Source organism: Pseudophryne corroboree, chromosome 9 (assembly GCF_028390025.1).
Source record: "Pseudophryne corroboree isolate aPseCor3 chromosome 9, aPseCor3.hap2, whole genome shotgun sequence".
NCBI classification, from domain to species: Eukaryota; Metazoa; Chordata; class Amphibia; order Anura; family Myobatrachidae; genus Pseudophryne; species Pseudophryne corroboree.
The window spans coordinates 607,501-627,339 of NC_086452.1; the positions used below are offsets into that span (position 1 = coordinate 607,501).

General features: G+C 50.1%; 1 protein-coding gene across 3 annotated transcripts in view; it reads left to right on the forward strand.

The window, feature by feature from the left end:
- ZFYVE9 (zinc finger FYVE-type containing 9) overlaps nucleotides 1–19,839 on the forward strand; it is a 418,761-nt gene that overhangs the window by 308,457 nt on the left and 90,465 nt on the right. For all 3 annotated transcript variants that reach the window (XM_063938878.1, XM_063938877.1, XM_063938876.1), the window contains 2 exons: nucleotides 4,842–4,924; nucleotides 12,340–12,444. In XM_063938878.1, coding sequence (XP_063794948.1) covers nucleotides 4,842–4,924; nucleotides 12,340–12,444 — 188 coding nt within the window. The remainder of the gene's footprint in view (nucleotides 1–4,841; nucleotides 4,925–12,339; nucleotides 12,445–19,839) is intronic.

Below are 19,839 nucleotides of genomic sequence, written 5' to 3' on the forward strand. Positions count from 1 at the left end.
CATACGCGTGATGTGACTGAGTGCAAAAGGGAAGCCATTGTTTTTGATCAAGAGCATGGCCATAGACTAGCGGACGTGGCAGCGTTTGTTGGTGTGCCCTTGAAGACAGTGATTAGTAGCCATCTACAGTGGAAGAAGCATGGACATCAAGAATCTCAGCGGCAGAACAGTGGCCAAAATGGATTGGTTTTCTGATCTCAAGCGGCCCTCCAATTCACCAGATCTGGGACTTTGGGACTGTTTGGATGGGTCCGGCATTATACTGTCGGAGCAGTTCCTGACGCGTTTGGTACCAATTGGCGGCTGCTAGGTGCCCTAGTCCCGTTTTGTTTACTTTCGCCCGCTGAGATTCTTGATGTCCTTGCTTCTTCCACTATAGATGGATATTACTCACTGTCTACGATGGCACACCAACCAATGCCGGCACCACCTCCGGCTATAGCCAGGCTCTCGGTAAAAAAAAAGTGGCCCCCTTTTGTCACTGTCACGTCATGCATACGACCCATGGTTTCAATCTGAACAAATTAGCATTGTATCAATACCTCAGACGTTTAAGTTTCACCATCATGTCCCGCGTCATTGTACTTACACTACTTGCCTTTCCACATTCCATATTATTTTGTTGGGGGTGGTACTGTATATACTGTATATATAGGGGACTCTTACCAGACCTTACCCCTGAAAGATAAGCGCTTTGCGGCAGATGTATTAAGCTTGGAGAAGGCATAAAGAAGTGATAAGTGCAAGGTGGTAACGTACCAGGCAATCAGCTACAATATGTAAATGTAAATGTCTTGGCGTGCAGGTTGCAAAACTGGGGTATAAGGTAGCCTTTTCCTGCAACGCCATGCCCCTTTCAGTGAAACCACACCCACTTTAGTGAAGCCACACCCCTTTTGCTGCAAATTTTTCACTTTGGCTTGAGGGAGAAAATTTTCTAGTTACGCCACTGCGAGTGAGTACGGCTGGCTCTGCCCTGGCGTTTATATACAATACAGTGTGTGTATATATAGAGATATATGGGCGGGATGCAGCAAGCATGCATATCGGCTTTTACAAACACTGTATGCATGAAGAAAATTACAATGGAACGCTCTTGCTGTAAGAGCTGCCCTTTGTGATGATATCACTTCTGGGTTTAGGACCCAGAGTCCTATCTGCGTATGTGGTGAGTGACGCATGCCGTGGGGTGTCCGCTTTGATCCCTCTCATCTGAAGATGACGTTGCCCACCACATCCAAGCATTCCGGGGCCAAACCTCCAGAACCTGCATTTTCAGAGGTCTGGCTGCAATTTTCCACTTTCTGCACCTCACCCATTGTGGGTAAGACTATATATATATATAAGGAAAAGTTAAAAGTCCCGTGGAACTACAAGTCCCAGGCTGAACGAGAATCAACAGTTCCTCACAATCACTGACACCCAGTCTCACTGGTCAATTAGTCCTTATCAGTGTGCACCTCTGGGATTTCCAGCTGTCGCTTCCCCACCAAAGACCCGATTCCGAACGGGTAATGATCCTGTAGAGAAATTTGAAAGAAGCAGGGAGCGCCAATAGTGCATTGAAAGTGTAACAATTTATTTATAACACATCCAAAACGGTGTTCAAATAAAACCCGTACCATAAAAGGCGGTTAAACCACCGCTTGTATAACCAGCATGAAATTATCCCACAGTACAACTCAGCATACGTGATTCAGTATCCATACGTCAGACCACGCCCATACGCGTTTCGTCATCAGACTTCGTCAGTGGGCCCGCTGGTTATACAAGCGGTGGTTTAACCGCCTTTTATGGTACGGGTTTTATTTGAACACCGTTTTGGATGTGTTATAAATAAATTGTTACACTTTTAATGCACTATTGGCGCTCCCTGCTTCTTTCAAATTTCTCTGCATATATATATATATATATATATATATATATATATATATATACTCCACTGGCGGCACTCAATGGCTTTTCTACACAAGTCGGCTGTCTGTGGGCAACGTTTCGGCGCCGTGTAGCGCTTTTATCAAGCCTTATACAAAATGACAAACACAAACCAGAATTTAAGTGCTCCCATCACCATGCCAGCAAGCTCCGCCCACTTCCGTTTCCTGGTCACCAAACAGACCGGATCGGATTGCAGTACGGTTGCCATAGTAACTGACCAATCACCACAGGTTTGTGCTAAAACAGTACAAGACAAATACTTGTTACAATATCACATTGAAATTAAAAACAAACAGCATACATGATCGGGCATAAGTTCAATATACCAATATATTCTAAATATGTGACCACTAATACAGGTCATAAACTAGTAAGGCACCCCATCAGATGGAATACCAATTTTACTTAAATAGTGTAACATAGTGAATGTCAGAACATCAGTGTAATCAACTTAATATGAACTCGATAGAAAGCACTGCAGTAGATCTCATTCAATTAAAGACATTTAGACCCAAGTGCTCGTTTAACCCCCGGGGGACTAGAGTATCAAGACGCAAAATCCACTCACATTCTCGCTGTAATAATCTCACAGATCTATCACCACCCCTAATTAGGGGTGGCACATGATCAATAATACGGTACCTCAAAGTAGAGAGGTTATGTCTCGTCTCTGAAATGGCGTGCCACCGGCTGGATGCTAGTCCCAGTATTCAATGCTGCCCGTATGGCCGCGCGATGTTGTGCCATGCGCTCACGAAACGTAACCTGTCTTACCTATGTACACCTTTGCACAAGGGCAAGTAATGGCATAAATAACAAAGCGACTTGTACAAGTTACCCTATACCGAATATCACATTTCTGACCCGTGAAAGGATGGTGAAAACTGGGTCCCGTCTGAAGAAACCCACATGTGCTGCAATTTGGGCACTTATAGCAGCCATTCCTTGGTTTACCCAGACCTGATACATCGTTACGTACAAGATAATCTCTGAGGTTCTTCCCTCTCTTATAACTGATCGTTAGCGATTTCTGCTGCAGTGCCGGGAGATTTCTATCCGTCTGTATTAACCGCCATAGAGCTTTTGCGCTTTTGTTGATAAACGGGCTCATGTGTGTGTATCTATTGGTCCACACATGGCGATTGGAACAATTATCCTTCTTCTTTAATACTAATAGATCTTCAGATGGAACCGCCATCGCCTTAGATTTGGAACCTTTGTGAAAGGTTGTGTTAAAATTTCTCTCTGGGAAAGTGGTCATGCTTTTGGCTTTGGCGTCCGCATGGCGGAAGTAGCGGCTGGGTCTCACGAGAGCCCTGTTTGATCTTCCAGGTGGATAGAGCGGAATTGAGAACTCGGATAATAGTTCTGCCAAAAGTGGTTTCGGTGTTTCGCAGAAACCTGCCTATTTGATGCCTGTGGTTGCTTAAGCATTGGCTTATTCAAGGTCTCTCGATGTAGTCAGGGCTTTGAATATTTATGTCGCCAATTTGGCTCAGATTGGGGAAACAGAGGCTCTTTTTGTCCGGTATGCCCCAGCGTGATTGGGGCGCCTGCGTCTCTGCAGTCTGTTACACGCTAGATCTGTGATACGATTCGGCGTGCTCGTTCTACGGCTGGATTGCCGTTACCGAAGTCGGTGGTGACCCATTCTACTAGGTAGATCGGCTCTTCTTGGGCGGATGCCCGAGGGAGTCTCGGCAGTTTAACTTTACCGAACGGATACTTGGTCGGGTTCAAAGACTTTGGCTACGCTATACAAGTTGATACCCTGGCTGATGGGGACCTCATGTTTGCTCAATCGGTGCTGCAGAGTCATCCGCACTCTCCCACCCGGTCTGGAGCTTTGGTATAAACCCCATGGTCCTTATGGAGTCCCCAGCATCCTCTAGGACGTATGAGAAAATAGGATTTTAATACCTACTGGTAAATCCTTTTCTCTTAGTCCGTAGAGGATGCTTGGCGCCCGTCCCAGTGCGTACTGTGTCTGCAGTTATTGGTTATGGTCACACTCTAGTGGTGTTTCTTTTCTGTCAGGCTGTTGCTGACGTTGTTCGTGCCATGGCATGCAGTGTCTTATTATTGGTTGTGTTGGCACACAGGTTGTGTTACACATTCTCTCAGCATGTGGCTGTGTATTGTTCATGCCGTTGGCTGGTATTCTTTTGAATGCCACGTTCTGTGGTATGTTCATGGTGTGAGCTGGTATGTCACTCAACGTGTTTAAACAAGAAATTCTTTCCTCGAAATGTCCGTCTCCCTGGGCACAGTTTTCTAACTGAGGTCTGGAGGAGGGGCATAGAGGGAGGAGCCAGTTCACACCCATTCAAAGTCTTATAGTGTGCCCATGTCTCCTGCGGATCCCGTCTATACCCCATTGTCCTTACGGAGTCCCCAGCATCCTCTACGGACTAAGAGAAAAGGATTTTACCGGTAGGTATTAAAATCCTGTTTTCATTGACTTGCAGCTTCTCAATCTCTTCAGTTCTTTTAGTAGCATTAATGTAAAGCTAGAAGTGTAGCTGTTCTGCCATTTTGGTACAATATCTGCTATCACTCTAGTCCTAGAAACAGATCCACCCATTGGTGGCCCGGGGGATGAGTTCTCACCGACATCGGCTGTTGAATGTGCCAGTTTGTACAAATTTTTGGATTTGAAATCCAGCGCAGGCAGAAAAAAACATTTCCGCAGGGAAATATGGCATGTAACTCGCTTACCTACTCTGGCAAATACGGCTCTGGCTGTTCTGCGGGATTGAGTTTTTATGTCTCCTTGAATTTACTAACACTGCTTTCTATAATGAGGGAACAATCTTTAAAAAAGTAATCCCCAAACATGAAGTTTTCTGTGTTCCGCAGTGTGACTGAGAGTATCTTGTCATTACTGTTTTATTTCTCTTTAGTGTACCCATGTCCGCTGTTCAGTGTGAGATTCAGGAAGCCTCTGTTTGGGGAAACTGGCCACACCATCATCAACGTCCTAGCTGTGAGTATTCCGTCTGTGCCGACACAAGGGACTCGTCTATGATTAGTTATTTATGGAGGTGCACATAATGGTATTTTTTTATTGAATCTGATTTACGAAATATTTTCTAAACATTAGAATCCGTTTTCTTTGGTTATAACACACAAAGCCGTATTACTGAGGGTTTAGCTGACATTTCTAACTTTTCATTTCCCTAAAATACACCTACAGTACATACAGATGTGTCCTTTTAAAGTGTTGCTGCGATGCGTACTGGTCATGGCGTTCTCGCGATACATGCACATCGGTGCTACACCCCAAATGATACATCGAATTCCTTTCCCATATTTAATAATTTGATCCGCTATCTAGAGGTGACTGTTCTAGAAGTCTCTGGCCTTCAGGAGGCAGGAAACATTGGGGCAGATGTATTAACCTGGAGAAGGCATAAGGAAGTGATAAACCACTGATATGTGCAATGTGATAAAGGCACCAGCCAATCAGCTCCATTATGTAAATTAACAGTTAGGATCTGATTGGCTGGTGCCTTTATCACCTTGCACATATCACTGGGTTTTCTCTGATGTCCTAGTGGATGCTGGGGACTCCGTAAGGACCATGGGGAATAGCGGCTCCGCAGGAGACTGGGCACAGCTAAGAAAGATTTAGGACTACCTGGTGTGCACTGGCTCCTCCCACTATGACCCTCCTCCAGACCTCAGTTAGAATCCTGTGCCCGGCTGAGCTGGATGCACACTAGGGGCTCTCCTGAGCTCCTAGAAAGAAAGTATATTTTAGGTTTTTTATTTTACAGTGAGATCTGCTGGCAACAGACTCACTGCAGCGAGGGACTAAGGGGAGAAGAAGCGAACCTACCTAACAGGTGGTAGCTTGGGCTTCTTAGGCTACTGGACAACATTAGCTCCAGAGGGATCGACCGCATGGAACCGGCCATTGATGTTCGGTCCCAGAGCCGCGCCGCCGGCCCCCTTACAGAGCCAGAAGCAAGAAGAGGCCGGAAAATCGGCGGCAGAAGACATCAGTCTTCACCAAGGCAGCGCACAGCACTGCAGCTGTGCGCCATTGCTCCTCATACACACTTCACACTCCGGTCACTGAGGGTGCAGGGCGCTGGGGGGGGGGCGCCCTGAGCAGCAATAAAAACACCTTGGCTGGTAAATATATCACAATATATAGCCCCAGAGGCTATATATGTGATAAATACCCCTGCCAGAATCCATTAAAAAGCGGGAGAAAAGTCCGCCAAAAAAGGGGCGGAGCTATCTCCCTCAGCACACTGGCGCCATTTCTCCCTCACAGCTCCGCTGGAAGGAAGCTTCCTGGCTCTCCCCTGCAGTCTACACTACAGAAAGGGTAAAAAGAGAGGGGGGGGGCACTAAATTTAGGCGCAATATACATATAGCAGCTATAAGGGGATATAATTTAGTTAATCCCTGTATTATATAGCGCTCTGGTGTGTGCTGGCATACTCTCTCTCTGTCTCCCCAAAGGGCTTTGTGGGGTCCTGTCTTCTGTCAGAGCATTCCCTGTGTGTGTGCGGTGTGTCGGTACGGCTGTGTCGACATGTTTGATGAGGAGGCTTATGCGGAGGAGGAGCAGGTGCCTATAAATGTGTTGTCACCCCCTGCGGGGCAGACACCGGAGTGGATGGACTTGTGGAAGGAATTACGCGAAAGTGTCGACTCCTTACATAAAAAATTTGACGACATGCCAAATGCGGGGCAGCCGGCTTCTCAGCCCGTGCCTGCCCAGACGTCTCAAAGGCCATCAGGGGCTCTAAAACGCCCGCTACCTCAGATGGCAGACACAGATGTCGACACGGATACTGATACCAGTGTCGACGACGAAGAGACTAATGTAATGTCCGATAGGGCCACTCGTTATATGATTGAGGAAATGAAAAATGTTTTACACATTTCTCATGTGACCCCAGGTACCACAAAAAAAGGGTATTATGTTTGGGGAGAAAAAACTACCAGTAGTTTTTCCCCCTTCTGAAGAATTAAATGAAGTGTGTGAAGTAGCGTGGGCTTCCCCCGATAAAAAATTGGTAATTTCTAAAAAGTTACTAATGGCGTACCCTTTCCCGCCAGAGGATAGGTCACGCTGGGAAACACCCCCTAGGGTGGATAAAGCGCTTACACGCTTATCAAAAAAGGTGGCACTACCGTCTCCGGATACGGCCGCCCTAAAGGAACCTGCTGACAGAAAGCAGGAGCATCTCCTGAAGGCTATTTATACGCACACTGGTATTATACTGAGACCAGCTATTGCTTCAGCATGGATGTGCAGTGCTGCAGCTGCGTGGTCGGATTCCCTGTCGGAAAACATTGACACCCTAGACAGGGACGCTATATTGCTAAACATAGAGCATATTAAAGACGCTGTCTTATACATGAGAGATGCACAGAGGGATATTTGCCGGCTGGCATCAAAAATAAGTGCACTGTCCATTTCTGCCAGGAGAGGTTTATGGACTCGGCAGTGGACAGGTGATGCAGATTCTAAAAGGCACATGGAAGTTTTGCCTTATAAGGGTGAGGAGTTGTTCGGGGATGGTCTTTCGGACCTAGTTTCCACAGCAACAGCTGGGAAGTCCGCATTTTTACCACATGTCCCCTCACAACCAAAGAAAGTACCGTATTATCAGGTACAGTCCTTTCGTCCCCAAAAGAACAAGCGGGGTAGAGGCGCGTCCTTTCTGCCCAGAGGCAGAGGTAGGGGAAAAAAGCTGCAGCATACAGCCAGTTCCCAGGAACAAAAGTCCTCCCCCGCTTCTTCTGCTAAGTCCGCCGCATGACGCTGGGGCTCAACAGGCGGAGCCAGGTACAGTGGGGGCCCGTCTCAAAAACTTCAGCAATCAGTGGGCTCGCTCACAAGTAAATCCCTTGATCCTTCAAGTGGTATCTTAGAGGTACAGGCTGGAATTCGAGACATTTCCCCCCTGCCGTTTCCTCAAATCTGCCTTGCCAACGACTCCCTCAGACAGGGAGGCTGTGATAGAGGCAATTCACAAGCTGTATTCCCAGCAGGTGATAATCAAGGTGCCCCTACTTCAACAAGGACGGGGTTACTATTCCACAATGTTTGTGGTACCGAAACCGGACGGTTCGGTGAGACCCATTTTAAATTTAAAATCCTTGAACACATATATAAAAAAATTCAAGTTCAAGATGGAATCGCTCAGGGCGGTTATTGCAAGCCTGGAAGAGGGGGATTACATGGTATCTCTGGACATCAAGGATGCTTACCTGCATGTCCCCATTTACCATCCTCACCAGGAGTACCTCAGATTTATGGTACAGGATTGTCATTACCAATTCCAGACGTTGCCTTTCGGCCTGTCCACGGCACCGAGGGTATTTACCAAGGTAGTGGCCGAAATGATGATACTCCTTCGAAAAAAGGGAGTTTTAATTATCCCATACTTGGACGATCTCCTGATAAAGGCGAGGTCCAGAGAGCAGTTGTTGGTTGGCGTAGCGCTATCTCAGGAGGTGCTACACCAGCACGGTTGGATTCTGAATATTACCAAAGTCACAGCTGGTTCCTGCGACACGTCTACTGTTCCTGGGGATGATTCTGGACACAGTCCAGAAAAAAGTGTTTCTCCCAGAGGAGAAAGCCAAGGAGCTGTCATCTCTAGTCAGAGGCCTCCTGAAACCGAAACAGGTGTCGGTGCATCACTGCACGCGAGTCCTGGGAAAAATGGTAGCTTCCTACGAAGCAATTCCATTCGGCAGGTTCCATGCCAGAACTTTTCAGTGGGACCTGTTGGACAAGTGGTCCGGATCGCATCTTCAAATGCATCGGTTGATAACCCTGTCTCCAAGGACCAGGGTGTCTCTGCTGTGGTGGCTGCAGAGTGCTCATCTCAAAGAGGGCCGCAGATTCGGCATACAGGACTGGGTCCTGGTGACCACGGATGCCAGCCTTCGAGGCTGGGGGGCAGTCACACGGGGAAGAAACTTCCAAGGACTTTGGTCAAGTTAGGAGACTTCCCTACACATAAATGTTCTGGAACTAAGGGCCATTTACAATGCCCTAAGTCAGGCAAAGCCCCTGCTTCAAAACCAGCCGGTTCTGATCCAGTCAGACAACATCACGGCAGTCGCCCATGTAAACCGACAGGGCGGCACAAGAAGCAGGACGGCGATGGCAGAAGCCACAAGGATTCTCCGATGGGCGGAAAATCACGTGTTAGCACTGTCAGCAGTGTTCATTCCGGGAGTGGACAACTGGGAAGCAGACTTCCTCAGCAGGCACGACCTCCACCCGGGAGAGTGGAGACTTCATCCAGAAGTCTTCCAAATGATTGTAAACCGTTGGGAAAGGCCACAGGTGGACATGATGGCGTCCCGCCTAAACAAAAAGCTACAAAAGTATTGCGCCAGGTCAAGAGACCCGCAGGCGATAGCTGTGGACGCTCTAGTGACACCGTGGGTGTACCGGTCGGTTTATGTGTTCCCTCCTCTTCCTCTCATACTCAAGGTACTGAGGATAATACGGAGAAGAGGAGTAAGAACTATACTCATTGTTCCGGATTGGCCAAGAAGAGCTTGGTACCCGGAACTTCAAGAAATGATCTCAGAGGACCCATGGCCTCTACCGCTCAGACAAGACCTGCTGCTGCAGGGGCCCTGTCTGTTCCAAGACTTACCGCGGCTGCGTTTGACGGCATGGCGGTTGAACACCGGATCCTGAAGGAAAAGGGCATTCCGGAGGAAGTCATTCCTACGCTGATTAAGGCTAGGAAAGAAGTAACCGCAAACCATTATCACCGCATATGGCAAAAATATGTTGCGTGGTGTGAGGCCAAGAAGGCCCCAACGGAGGAATTTCAGCTGGGTCGATTTCTGCACTTCCTACAGTCAGTGGTGACTATGGGCCTAAAACTGGGTTCCATTAAGGTCCAGATTTCGGCTCTGTCGATTTTCTTCCAAAAAGAACTGGCTTCACTGCCTGAAGTTCAGACATTTGTCAAGGGAGTGCTCCATATTCAGCCTCCTTTTGTGCCTCCAGTGGCACCGTGCGACCTCAACGTGGTGTTGGGTTTCCTAAAGTCACATTGGTTTGAGCCACTTAAAACCGTGGATTTAAAATATCTCACGTGGAAAGTGGTCATGCTTTTGGCCTTGGCTTCGGCTAGGCGTGTGTCGGAATTGGCGGCTTTATCATGTAAAAGCCCCTATTTGATTTTCCATATGGATAGGGCAGAATTGAGGACTCGTCCCCAGTTTCTTCCTAAGGTGGTATCAGCTTTTCACTTGAACCAACCTATCGTGGTGCCTGCTGCTACTAGGGACTTGGAGGACTCCAAGTTACTGGACGTAGTCAGGGCCTTGAAAATTTATGTTTCCAGGACGGCTGGAGTCAGAAAGACTGACTCGCTATTTATCCTGTATGCACCCAACAAGCTGGGTGCTCCTGCTTCGAAGCAGACTATTGCTCGCTGGATTTGTAGCCTGCCGCAGCCTAAATCGGTAAAAGCCCATTCCACGAGGAAGGTGGGCTTTTCTTGGGCGACTGCCCGAGGGGTCTCGGCTTTACAACTTTGCCGAGCTGCTACTTGGTCAGGGGCAAACACGTTTGCAAAATTCTACAAATTTGATACCCTGGCTGAGGAGGACCTTGAGTTCTCTCATTCGGTGCTGCAGAGTCATCCGCACTCTCCCGCCCGTTTGGGAGCTTTGGTATAATCCCCATGGTCCTTACGGAGTCCCCAGCATCCACTAGGACGTCAGAGAAAATAAGATTTTATTCACCGGTAAATCTATTTCTCGTAGTCCGTAGTGGATGCTGGGCGCCCGTCCCAAGTGCGGACTGTCTGCAATACTTGTATATAGTTATTGTTACCTAAAAGGGTTATTGTTGAGCCATCTGTTGAGAGGCTCTGTTATGTTCATACTGTTAACTGGGTATAATATCACGAGTTATACGGTGTGATTGGTGTGGCTGGTATGAGTCTTACCCGGGATTCAAAATCCTTCCATATTGTGTCAGCTCTTCCGGGCACAGTATCCTAGCTGAGGTCTGGAGGAGGGTCATAGTGGGAGGAGCCAGTGCACACCAGGTAGTCCTAAATCTTTCTTAGCTGTGCCCAGTCTCCTGCGGAGCCGCTATTCCCCATGGTCCTTACGGAGTCCCCAGCATCCACTACGGACTACAAGAAATAGATTTACCGGTGAGTAAAATCTTATTATCACTTCCTTATGCCCTCTCCAGGTTAATACATCTGCCCCATTGTTCTGTTCTCTGCATGTGCTGTGCCATAGAGATTTCCAACCTGCTGATTTATGGCAAATGATGCGTTCTATATAGAAGACGGCGTGTGATCCCAGAACAATAGATTTACACAACAGGTACTGACTGATACAGTATGCTGTATAGCAACGATAAAAGCTTAGGTAGCAGTTATATTTCCACATTTTTCACTTTATTTCCACTTATCCAATAACTTAAATCATAAGCAGCTAGTTTCTGGAACTTCATCCTATAATATTATTTTATCCGCTCCCATCAGAACAAGTGAATTTTGGGGCACTCTTATCATATAGTGTAGGATGCTCCACTGTATTACACCTCCAAAAGGAATTTGAGGTTCAGTGTACATTTGGAAAGAAGCCTAGGGCAGTGTTACCCCTAGATAGAACTTTGTAGTATATCTCCTTCACTTGTATGCTGAGGAAGCCAGGGATGTTTGGAATATATCTATATCTAGGTCACGGTCCCAATCTCTGGTAAATTTAGGAAGCAGATCTTAAAACCTTTCTGTTTGCAGTCCATAGATAACGGGACAATGTGCGGGGTAGGTTAAGGAACTTCTTCAAATGTTCCTGCTTTGATATGTCCAAATGGGAGGATGCTATTCATGCCCATTAGCTGGCCAAAGCTAAATGCATCAGGAGCGACACCTGGTAGGAAAGTGGGATTGCCAAACAGTGGTCTCAAAGGAGAAACCATGGAAGAGATAACTCTAAGGGGGGGAATTTCAATTGATTTTCGCTGAGTGCCACTAGACGGCATCCAACGGATCAACTCAATTGTTGCTTTGTTTCGAGCGCAAACATCCGCCGGTGCCAACATTTCTTTTTGCAATTCCACCCCCCCCCCCCCACCCCCCCCGCCCACGGTCTGTTGAGCAGAAATTTACTGACTGCAAAATGGAATCTAGTATATAATAATAAGACATTTCTGTTGCCCCACTGTTTCTGAGCAATCATATTTTTCGATCTTATTTGGAAACGGCCACTATAACATCATCACAAATTCCTAACCCTAACCCATTCCAAGAGGACCAAGGAATATTACCTCGTAAAGACATGTTAATAAACTTGAGAGCCGTCATGGTCTGGCATTGTGTTTAACTAAATCTATTTCTTTTCTCACCCCCTGGTTGCGTGCTTGTTGGTAAGGATTTCCGAAACTACCAGTACACGTTGCCGGTGGTCCAGGGGTTGGTGGTGGATATGGAAGTCAGAAAGACCAGCATCAAAATCCCCAGCAACAGATACAATGAGGTAGATGTCTGCCCTTCTCGCTAGTCACAGCATATCGCTAAGTCCTCATTTTCTGTTGGTCTCGGACATAAAGTTATAGAGATGTTCTAGATTGTAGTGGACCTTTCTAATCTCCCAAGTTACTTTCCATAATCTATTTCAGATGTTTCCTGATGGGATACGGTCGTTAGATCAACTCAACTTAGGTCGACATGTACTAGGTTGACAGTTCAAAAGGTCGACATGAGTTTTTCACATTTGTTTCCATTTTTGGGATTTTTCCATACTTGACGATCCACGTGGACTATGATTGGAACGGTAATATGTGCCGAGCGCAGCGAGCCATGCGAGGGACACGGCGCAGTAATTTGGGTTCCCCGACACTTTACGACGAAAACGACACCAAAAAACAAAAAACTCATGTCGACCTTTTCACTTGTCGACCTAGTAGATGTCGACCTTCAGTGGTCGACCTAAGTTGAGTGGACCCGTATCCCTCCTGATTATCAGGACTGTCACAATAACCATTTCTGCAATTTTACCAACAAACACTGGAAATTCCTTTCAGAATTCCCATTACTTTCTAACCCTCTCACAATCCTCTCATTTCTACCAGTCCAAATACATTTCTGTTCCCTTTTTATCTACGCTTTTAATTCACTTCAAACTAAATCTGCACCCATTGAGCCTACACTGCTTTTCTCACCTGCATTTCTGCAATTCTTCTGCTCTGATAACCTTACAGCCTCCTCTCCTACTTCCAGCCTCCCTCACCCTATTTACCTACATAACACTATGTCCAAGTTTTCCTCTACTCCCCACATCACTCAGTGTCTACCTAATCATGTATCTTTATCCTTCCCCCTAGTCTCCTACACCACCTCCTCTCTCCCCTCCATCTCTCTGTATCCTTCCTCATTAGTCTCCTACACCTCCTCCTCTCTCCCCTCCATCTCTCTGTATCCTTCCCCCTAGTCTCCTACACCTCCTCCTCTCTCCCCTCCATCTCTCTGTATCCTTCCCCCTAGTCTCCTACACCACCTCCTCTCTCCCCTCCATCTCTCTGTCTCCTACACCTCCTCCTCTCTCCCCTCCATCTCTCTGTCTCCTACACCTCCTCCTCTCTCCCCTCCATCTCTCTGTATCCTTCCTCCCTAGTCTCCTACACCTCCTCCTCTCTCCCCTCCATCTCTCTGTATCCTTCCCCCCTAGTCTCCTACACCTCCTCCTCTCTCCCCTCCATCTCTCTGTATCCTTCCTCCCTAGTCTCCTACACCTCCTCCTCTCTCCCCTCCATCTCTCTGTATCCTTCCTCCATAGTCTCCTACACCTCCTCCTCTCTCCCCTCCATCTCTCTGTATCCTTCCTCCCTAGTCTCCTACACCTCCTCCTCTCTCCCCTCCATCTCTCTGTATCCTTCCCCCCTAGTCTCCTACACCTCCTCCTCTCTCCCCTCCATCTCTCTGTATCCTTCCCCCCTAGTCTCCTACACCTCCTCCTCTCTCCCCTCCATCTCTCTGTATCCTTCCTCCCTAGTCTCCTACACCTCCTCCTCTCTCCCCTCCATCTCTCTGTATCCTTCCTCCCTAGTCTCCTACACCTCCTCCTCTCTCCCCTCCATCTCTCTGTATCCTTCCTCCCTAGTCTCCTACACCTCCTCCTCTCTCCCCTCCATCTCTCTGTATCCTTCCCCCCTAGTCTCCTACACCTCCTCCTCTCTCCCCTCCATCTCTCTGTATCCTTCCCCCCTAGTCTCCTACACCACCTCCTCTCTCCCCTCCATCTCTCTGTATCCTTCCTCCCTAGTCTCCTACACCTCCTCCTCTCTCCCCTCCATCTCTCTGTATCCTTCCCCCCTAGTCTCCTACACCTCCTCCTCTCTCCCCTCCATCTCTCTGTATCCTTCCCCCCTAGTCTCCTACACCTCCTCCTCTCTCCCCTCCATCTCTCTGTATCCTTCCTCCCTAGTCTCCTACACCTCCTCCTCTCTCCCCTCCATCTCTCTGTATCCTTCCTCCATAGTCTCCTACACCTCCTCCTCTCTCCCCTCCATCTCTCTGTATCCTTCCTCCCTAGTCTCCTACACCTCCTCCTCTCTCCCCTCCATCTCTCTGTATCCTTCCCCCCTAGTCTCCTACACCACCTCCTCTCTCCCCTCCATCTCTCTGTATCCTTCCTCCCTAGTCTCCTACACCTCCTCCTCTCTCCCCTCCATCTCTCTGTATCCTTCCTCCATAGTCTCCTACACCACCTCCTCTCTCCCCTCCATCTCTCTGTATCCTTCCTCCCTAGTCTCCTACACCTCCTCCTCTCTCCCCTCCATCTCTCTGTATCCTTCCCCCCTAGTCTCCTACACCTCCTCCTCTCTCCCCTCCATCTCTCTGTATCCTTCCCCCCTAGTCTCCTACACCTCCTCCTCTCTCCCCTCCATCTCTCTGTATCCTTCCTCCCTAGTCTCCTACACCTCCTCCTCTCTCCCCTCCATCTCTCTGTATCCTTCCTCCCTAGTCTCCTACACCTCCTCCTCTCTCCCCTCCATCTCTCTGTATCCTTCCTCCCTAGTCTCCTACACCTCCTCCTCTCTCCCCTCCATCTCTCTGTATCCTTCCCCCCTAGTCTCCTACACCTCCTCCTCTCTCCCCTCCATCTCTCTGTATCCTTCCCCCCTAGTCTCCTACACCACCTCCTCTCTCCCCTCCATCTCTCTGTATCCTTCCTCGCTAGTCTCCTACACCTCCTCCTCTCTCCCCTCCATCTCTCTGTATCCTTCCCCCCTAGTCTCCTACACCTCCTCCTCTCTCCCCTCCATCTCTCTGTATCCTTCCCCCCTAGTCTCCTACACCTCCTCCTCTCTCCCCTCCATCTCTCTGTATCCTTCCCCCCTAGTCTCCTACACCTCCTCCTCTCTCCCCTCCATCTCTCTGTATCCTTCCCCCCTAGTCTCCTACACCTCCTCCTCTCTCCCCTCCATCTCTCTGTATCCTTCCCCCCCTAGTCTCCTACACCTCCTCCTCTCTCCCCTCCATCTCTCTGTATCCTTCCTCCCTAGTCTCCTACACCACCTCCTCTCTCCCCTCCATCTCTCTGTATCCTTCCCCCCTAGTCTCCTACACCTCCTCCTCTCTCCTCTCCATCTCTCTGTATCCTTCCTCCCTAGTCTCCTACACCTCCTCCTCTCTCCCCTCCATCTCTCTGTATCCTTCCCCCCTAGTCTCCTACACCTCCTCCTCTCTCCCCTCCATCTCTCTGTATCCTTCCCCCTAGTCTCCTACACCTCCTCCTCTCTCCCCTCCATCTCTCTGTATCCTTCCTCCCTAGTCTCCTACACCTCCTCCTCTCTCCCCTCCATCTCTCTGTATCCTTCCCCCCTAGTCTCCTACACCACCTCCTCTCTCCCCTCCATCCCTCTGTCTCCTACACCTCCTCCTCTCTCCCCTCCATCCCTCTGTATCCTTCCCCCCTAGTCTCCTACACCTCCTCCTCTCTCCCCTCCATCTCTCTGTATCCTTCCCCCCCTAGTCTCCTACACCTCCTCCTCTCTCCCCTCCATCTCTCTGTATCCTTCCCCCCCTAGTCTCCTACACCTCCTCCTCTCTCCCCTCCATCTCTCTGTATCCTTCCTCCCTAGTCTCCTACACCTCCTCCTCTCTCCCCTCCATCTCTCTGTATCCTTCCTCCATAGTCTCCTACACCTCCTCCTCTCTCCCCTCCATCCCTCTGTATCCTTCCTCCCTAGTCTCCTACACCTCCTCCTCTCTCCCCTCCATCTCTCTGTATCCTTCCTCCCTAGTCTCCTACACCTCCTCCTCTCTTCCCTCCATCTCTCTGTATCCTTCCTCCCTAGTCTCCTACACCTCCTCCTCTCTTCCCTCCATCTCTCTGTATCCTTCCTCCCTAGTCTCCTACACCTCCTCCTCTCTCCCCTCCATCTCTCTGTATCCTTCCCCCCTAGTCTCCTACACCTCCTCCTCTCTCCCCTCCATCTCTCTGTATCCTTCCCCCCTAGTCTCCTACACCTCCTCCTCTCTCCCCTCCATCTCTCTGTATCCTTCCTCCCTAGTCTCCTACACCTCCTCCTCTCTCCCCTCCATCTCTCTGTATCCTTCCCCCCTAGTCTCCTACACCTCCTCCTCTCTCCCCTCCATCTCTCTGTATCCTTCCCCCCTAGTCTCCTACACCTCCTCCTCTCTCCCCTCCATCTCTCTGTATCCTTCCCCCCTAGTCTCCTACACCTCCTCCTCTCTCCCCTCCATCTCTCTGTATCCTTCCTCCCTAGTCTCCTACACCTCCTCCTCTCTCCCCTCCATCTCTCTGTATCCTTCCCCCCTAGTCTCCTACACCACCTCCTCTCTCCCCTCCATCCCTCTGTCTCCTACACCTCCTCCTCTCTCCCCTCCATCCCTCTGTATCCTTCCCCCCTAGTCTCCTACACCTCCTCCTCTCTCCCCTCCATCTCTCTGTATCCTTCCCCCCCTAGTCTCCTACACCTCCTCCTCTCTCCCCTCCATCTCTCTGTATCCTTCCCCCCCTAGTCTCCTACACCTCCTCCTCTCTCCCCTCCATCTCTCTGTATCCTTCCTCCCTAGTCTCCTACACCTCCTCCTCTCTCCCCTCCATCCCTCTGTATCCTTCCTCCCTATTCTCCTACACCTCCTCCTCTCTCCCCTCCATCTCTCTGTATCCTTCCTCCCTAGTCTCCTACACCTCCTCCTCTCTCCCCTCCATCTCTCTGTATCCTTCCCCCCTAGTCTCCTACACCTCCTCCTCTCTCCCCTCCATCTCTCTGTATCCTTCCCCCTAGTCTCCTACACCTCCTCCTCTCTCCCCTCCATCTCTCTGTATCCTTCCTCCCTAGTCTCCTACACCTCCTCCTCTCTTCCCTCCATCTCTCTGTATCCTTCCTCCCTAGTCTCCTACACCTCCTCCTCTCTCCCCTCCATCCCTCTGTATCCTTCCTCCCTAGTCTCCTACACCTCCTCCTCTCTCCCCTCCTACACCTCCTCCTCTCTCCCCTCCATCTCTCTGTATCCTTCCTCCCTAGTCTCCTACACCTCCTCCTCTCTCCCCTCCATCTCTCTGTATCCTTCCCCCCTAGTCTCCTACACCTCCTCCTCTCTCCCCTCCATCTCTCTGTATCCTTCCTCCCTAGTCTCCTACACCTCCTCCTCTCTCCCCTCCTCTGTCTCCCCTCCATCCCTCTGTCTCCCCTCCATCTCTCTGTTTCCTTCCCCCCTAGTCTCCTACACCGCCTCCTCTCTCCCCTCCATCTCTCTGTATCCTTCCCCCCTAGTCTCCTACACCTCCTCCTCTCTCCCCTCCATCTCTCTGTATCCTTCCCCCCTAGTCTCCTACACCTCCTCCTCTCTCCCCTCCATCTCTCTGTATCCTTCCCCCTAGTCTCCTACACCTCCTCCTCTCTCCCCTCCATCTCTCTGTATCCTTCCTCCCTAGTCTCCTACACCTCCTCCTCTCTCCCCTCCATCTCTCTGTATCCTTCCTCCATAGTCTCCTACACCTCCTCCTCTCTCCCCTCCATCCCTCTGTATCCTTCCTCCCTAGTCTCCTACACCTCCTCCTCTCTCCCCTCCATCTCTCTGTATCCTTCCTCCCTAGTCTCCTACACCTCCTCCTCTCTCCCCTCCATCTCTCTGTATCCTTCCCCCCTAGTCTCCTACACCTCCTCCTCTCTCCCCTCCATCTCTCTGTATCCTTCCCCCTAGTCTCCTACACCTCCTCCTCTCTCCCCTCCATCTCTCTGTATCCTTCCTCCCTAGTCTCCTACACCTCCTCCTCTCTTCCCTCCATCTCTCTGTATCCTTCCTCCCTAGTCTCCTACACCTCCTCCTCTCTCCCCTCCATCTCTCTGTATCCTTCCTCCATAGTCTCCTACACCTCCTCCTCTCTCCCCTCCATCCCTCTGTATCCTTCCTCCCTAGTCTCCTACACCTCCTCCTCTCTCCCCTCCATCTCTCTGTATCCTTCCTCCCTAGTCTCCTACACCTCCTCCTCTCTCCCCTCCATCTCTCTGTATCCTTCCCCCCTAGTCTCCTACACCTCCTCCTCTCTCCCCTCCATCTCTCTGTATCCTTCCTCCCTAGTCTCCTACACCTCCTCCTCTCTCCCCTCCTCTGTCTCCCCTCCATCCCTCTGTCTCCCCTCCATCCCTCTGTCTCCCCTCCATCTCTCTGTTTCCTTCCCCCCTAGTCTCCTACACCTCCTCCTCTCTCCCCTCCATCTCTCTGTATCCTTCCCCCCTAGTCTCCTACACCTCCTCCTCTCTCCCCTCCATCCCTCTGTATCCTTCCTTCCTAGTCTCCTACACCACCTCCTCTCTCCCCTCCATCTCTCTGTATCCTTCCCCCCTAGTCTCCTACACCTCCTCCTCTCTCCCCTCCATCTCTCTGTATCCTTCCCCCCTAGTCTCCTACACCTCCTCCTCTCTCCCCTCCATCTCTCTGTATCCTTCCCCCCTAGTCTCCTACACCTCCTCCTCTCTCCCCTCCATCTCTCTGTATCCTTCCCCCCTAGTCTCCTACACCTCCTCCTCTCTCCCCTCCATCTCTCTGCATCCTTCCCCCCTAGTCTCCTACACCTCCTCCTCTCTCCCCTCCATCTCTCTGTATCCTTCCCCCCTAGTCTCCTACACCTCCTCCTCTCTCCCCTCCATCCCTCTGTATCCTTCCTCCCTAGTCTCCTACACCTCCTCCTCTCTCCCCGCCATCTCTCTGTATCCTTCCTCCCTAGTCTCCTACACCTCCTCCTCTCTCCCCTCCTCTGTCTCCCCTCCATCTCTCTGTTTCCTTCCCACCTAGTCTCCTACACCTCCTCCTCTCTCCCCTCCATCTCTCTGTATCCTTCCCCCCTAGTCTCCTACACCTCCTCCTCTCTCCCCTCCATCCCTCTGTATCCTTCCTTCCTAGTCTCCTACACCACCTCCTCTCTCCCCTCCATCTCTCTGTATCCTTCCCCCCTAGTCTCCTACACCTCCTCATCTCTACCCTCCATCTCTCTGTATCCTTCCCCCCTAGTCTCCTACACCTCCTCCTCTCTCCCCTCCATCTCTCTGTATCCTTCCCCCCTAGTCTCCTACACCTCCTCCTCTCTCCCCTCCATCTCTCTGTATCCTTCCCCCCTAGTCTCCTACACCTCCTCCTCTCTCCCCTCCATCTCTCTGTATCCTTCCCCCCTAGTCTCCTACACCTCCTCCTCTCTCCCCTCCATCTCTCTGTATCCTTCCCCCCTAGTCTCCTACACCTCCTCCTCTCTCCCCTCCATCCCTCTGTATCCTTCCTCCCTAGTCTCCTACACCTCCTCCTCTCTCCCCTCCATCCCTCTGTATCCTTCCCCCCTAGTCTCCTACACCTCCTCCTCTCCCCTCCATCTCTCTGTATCCTTCCTCCCTAGTCTCCTACACCT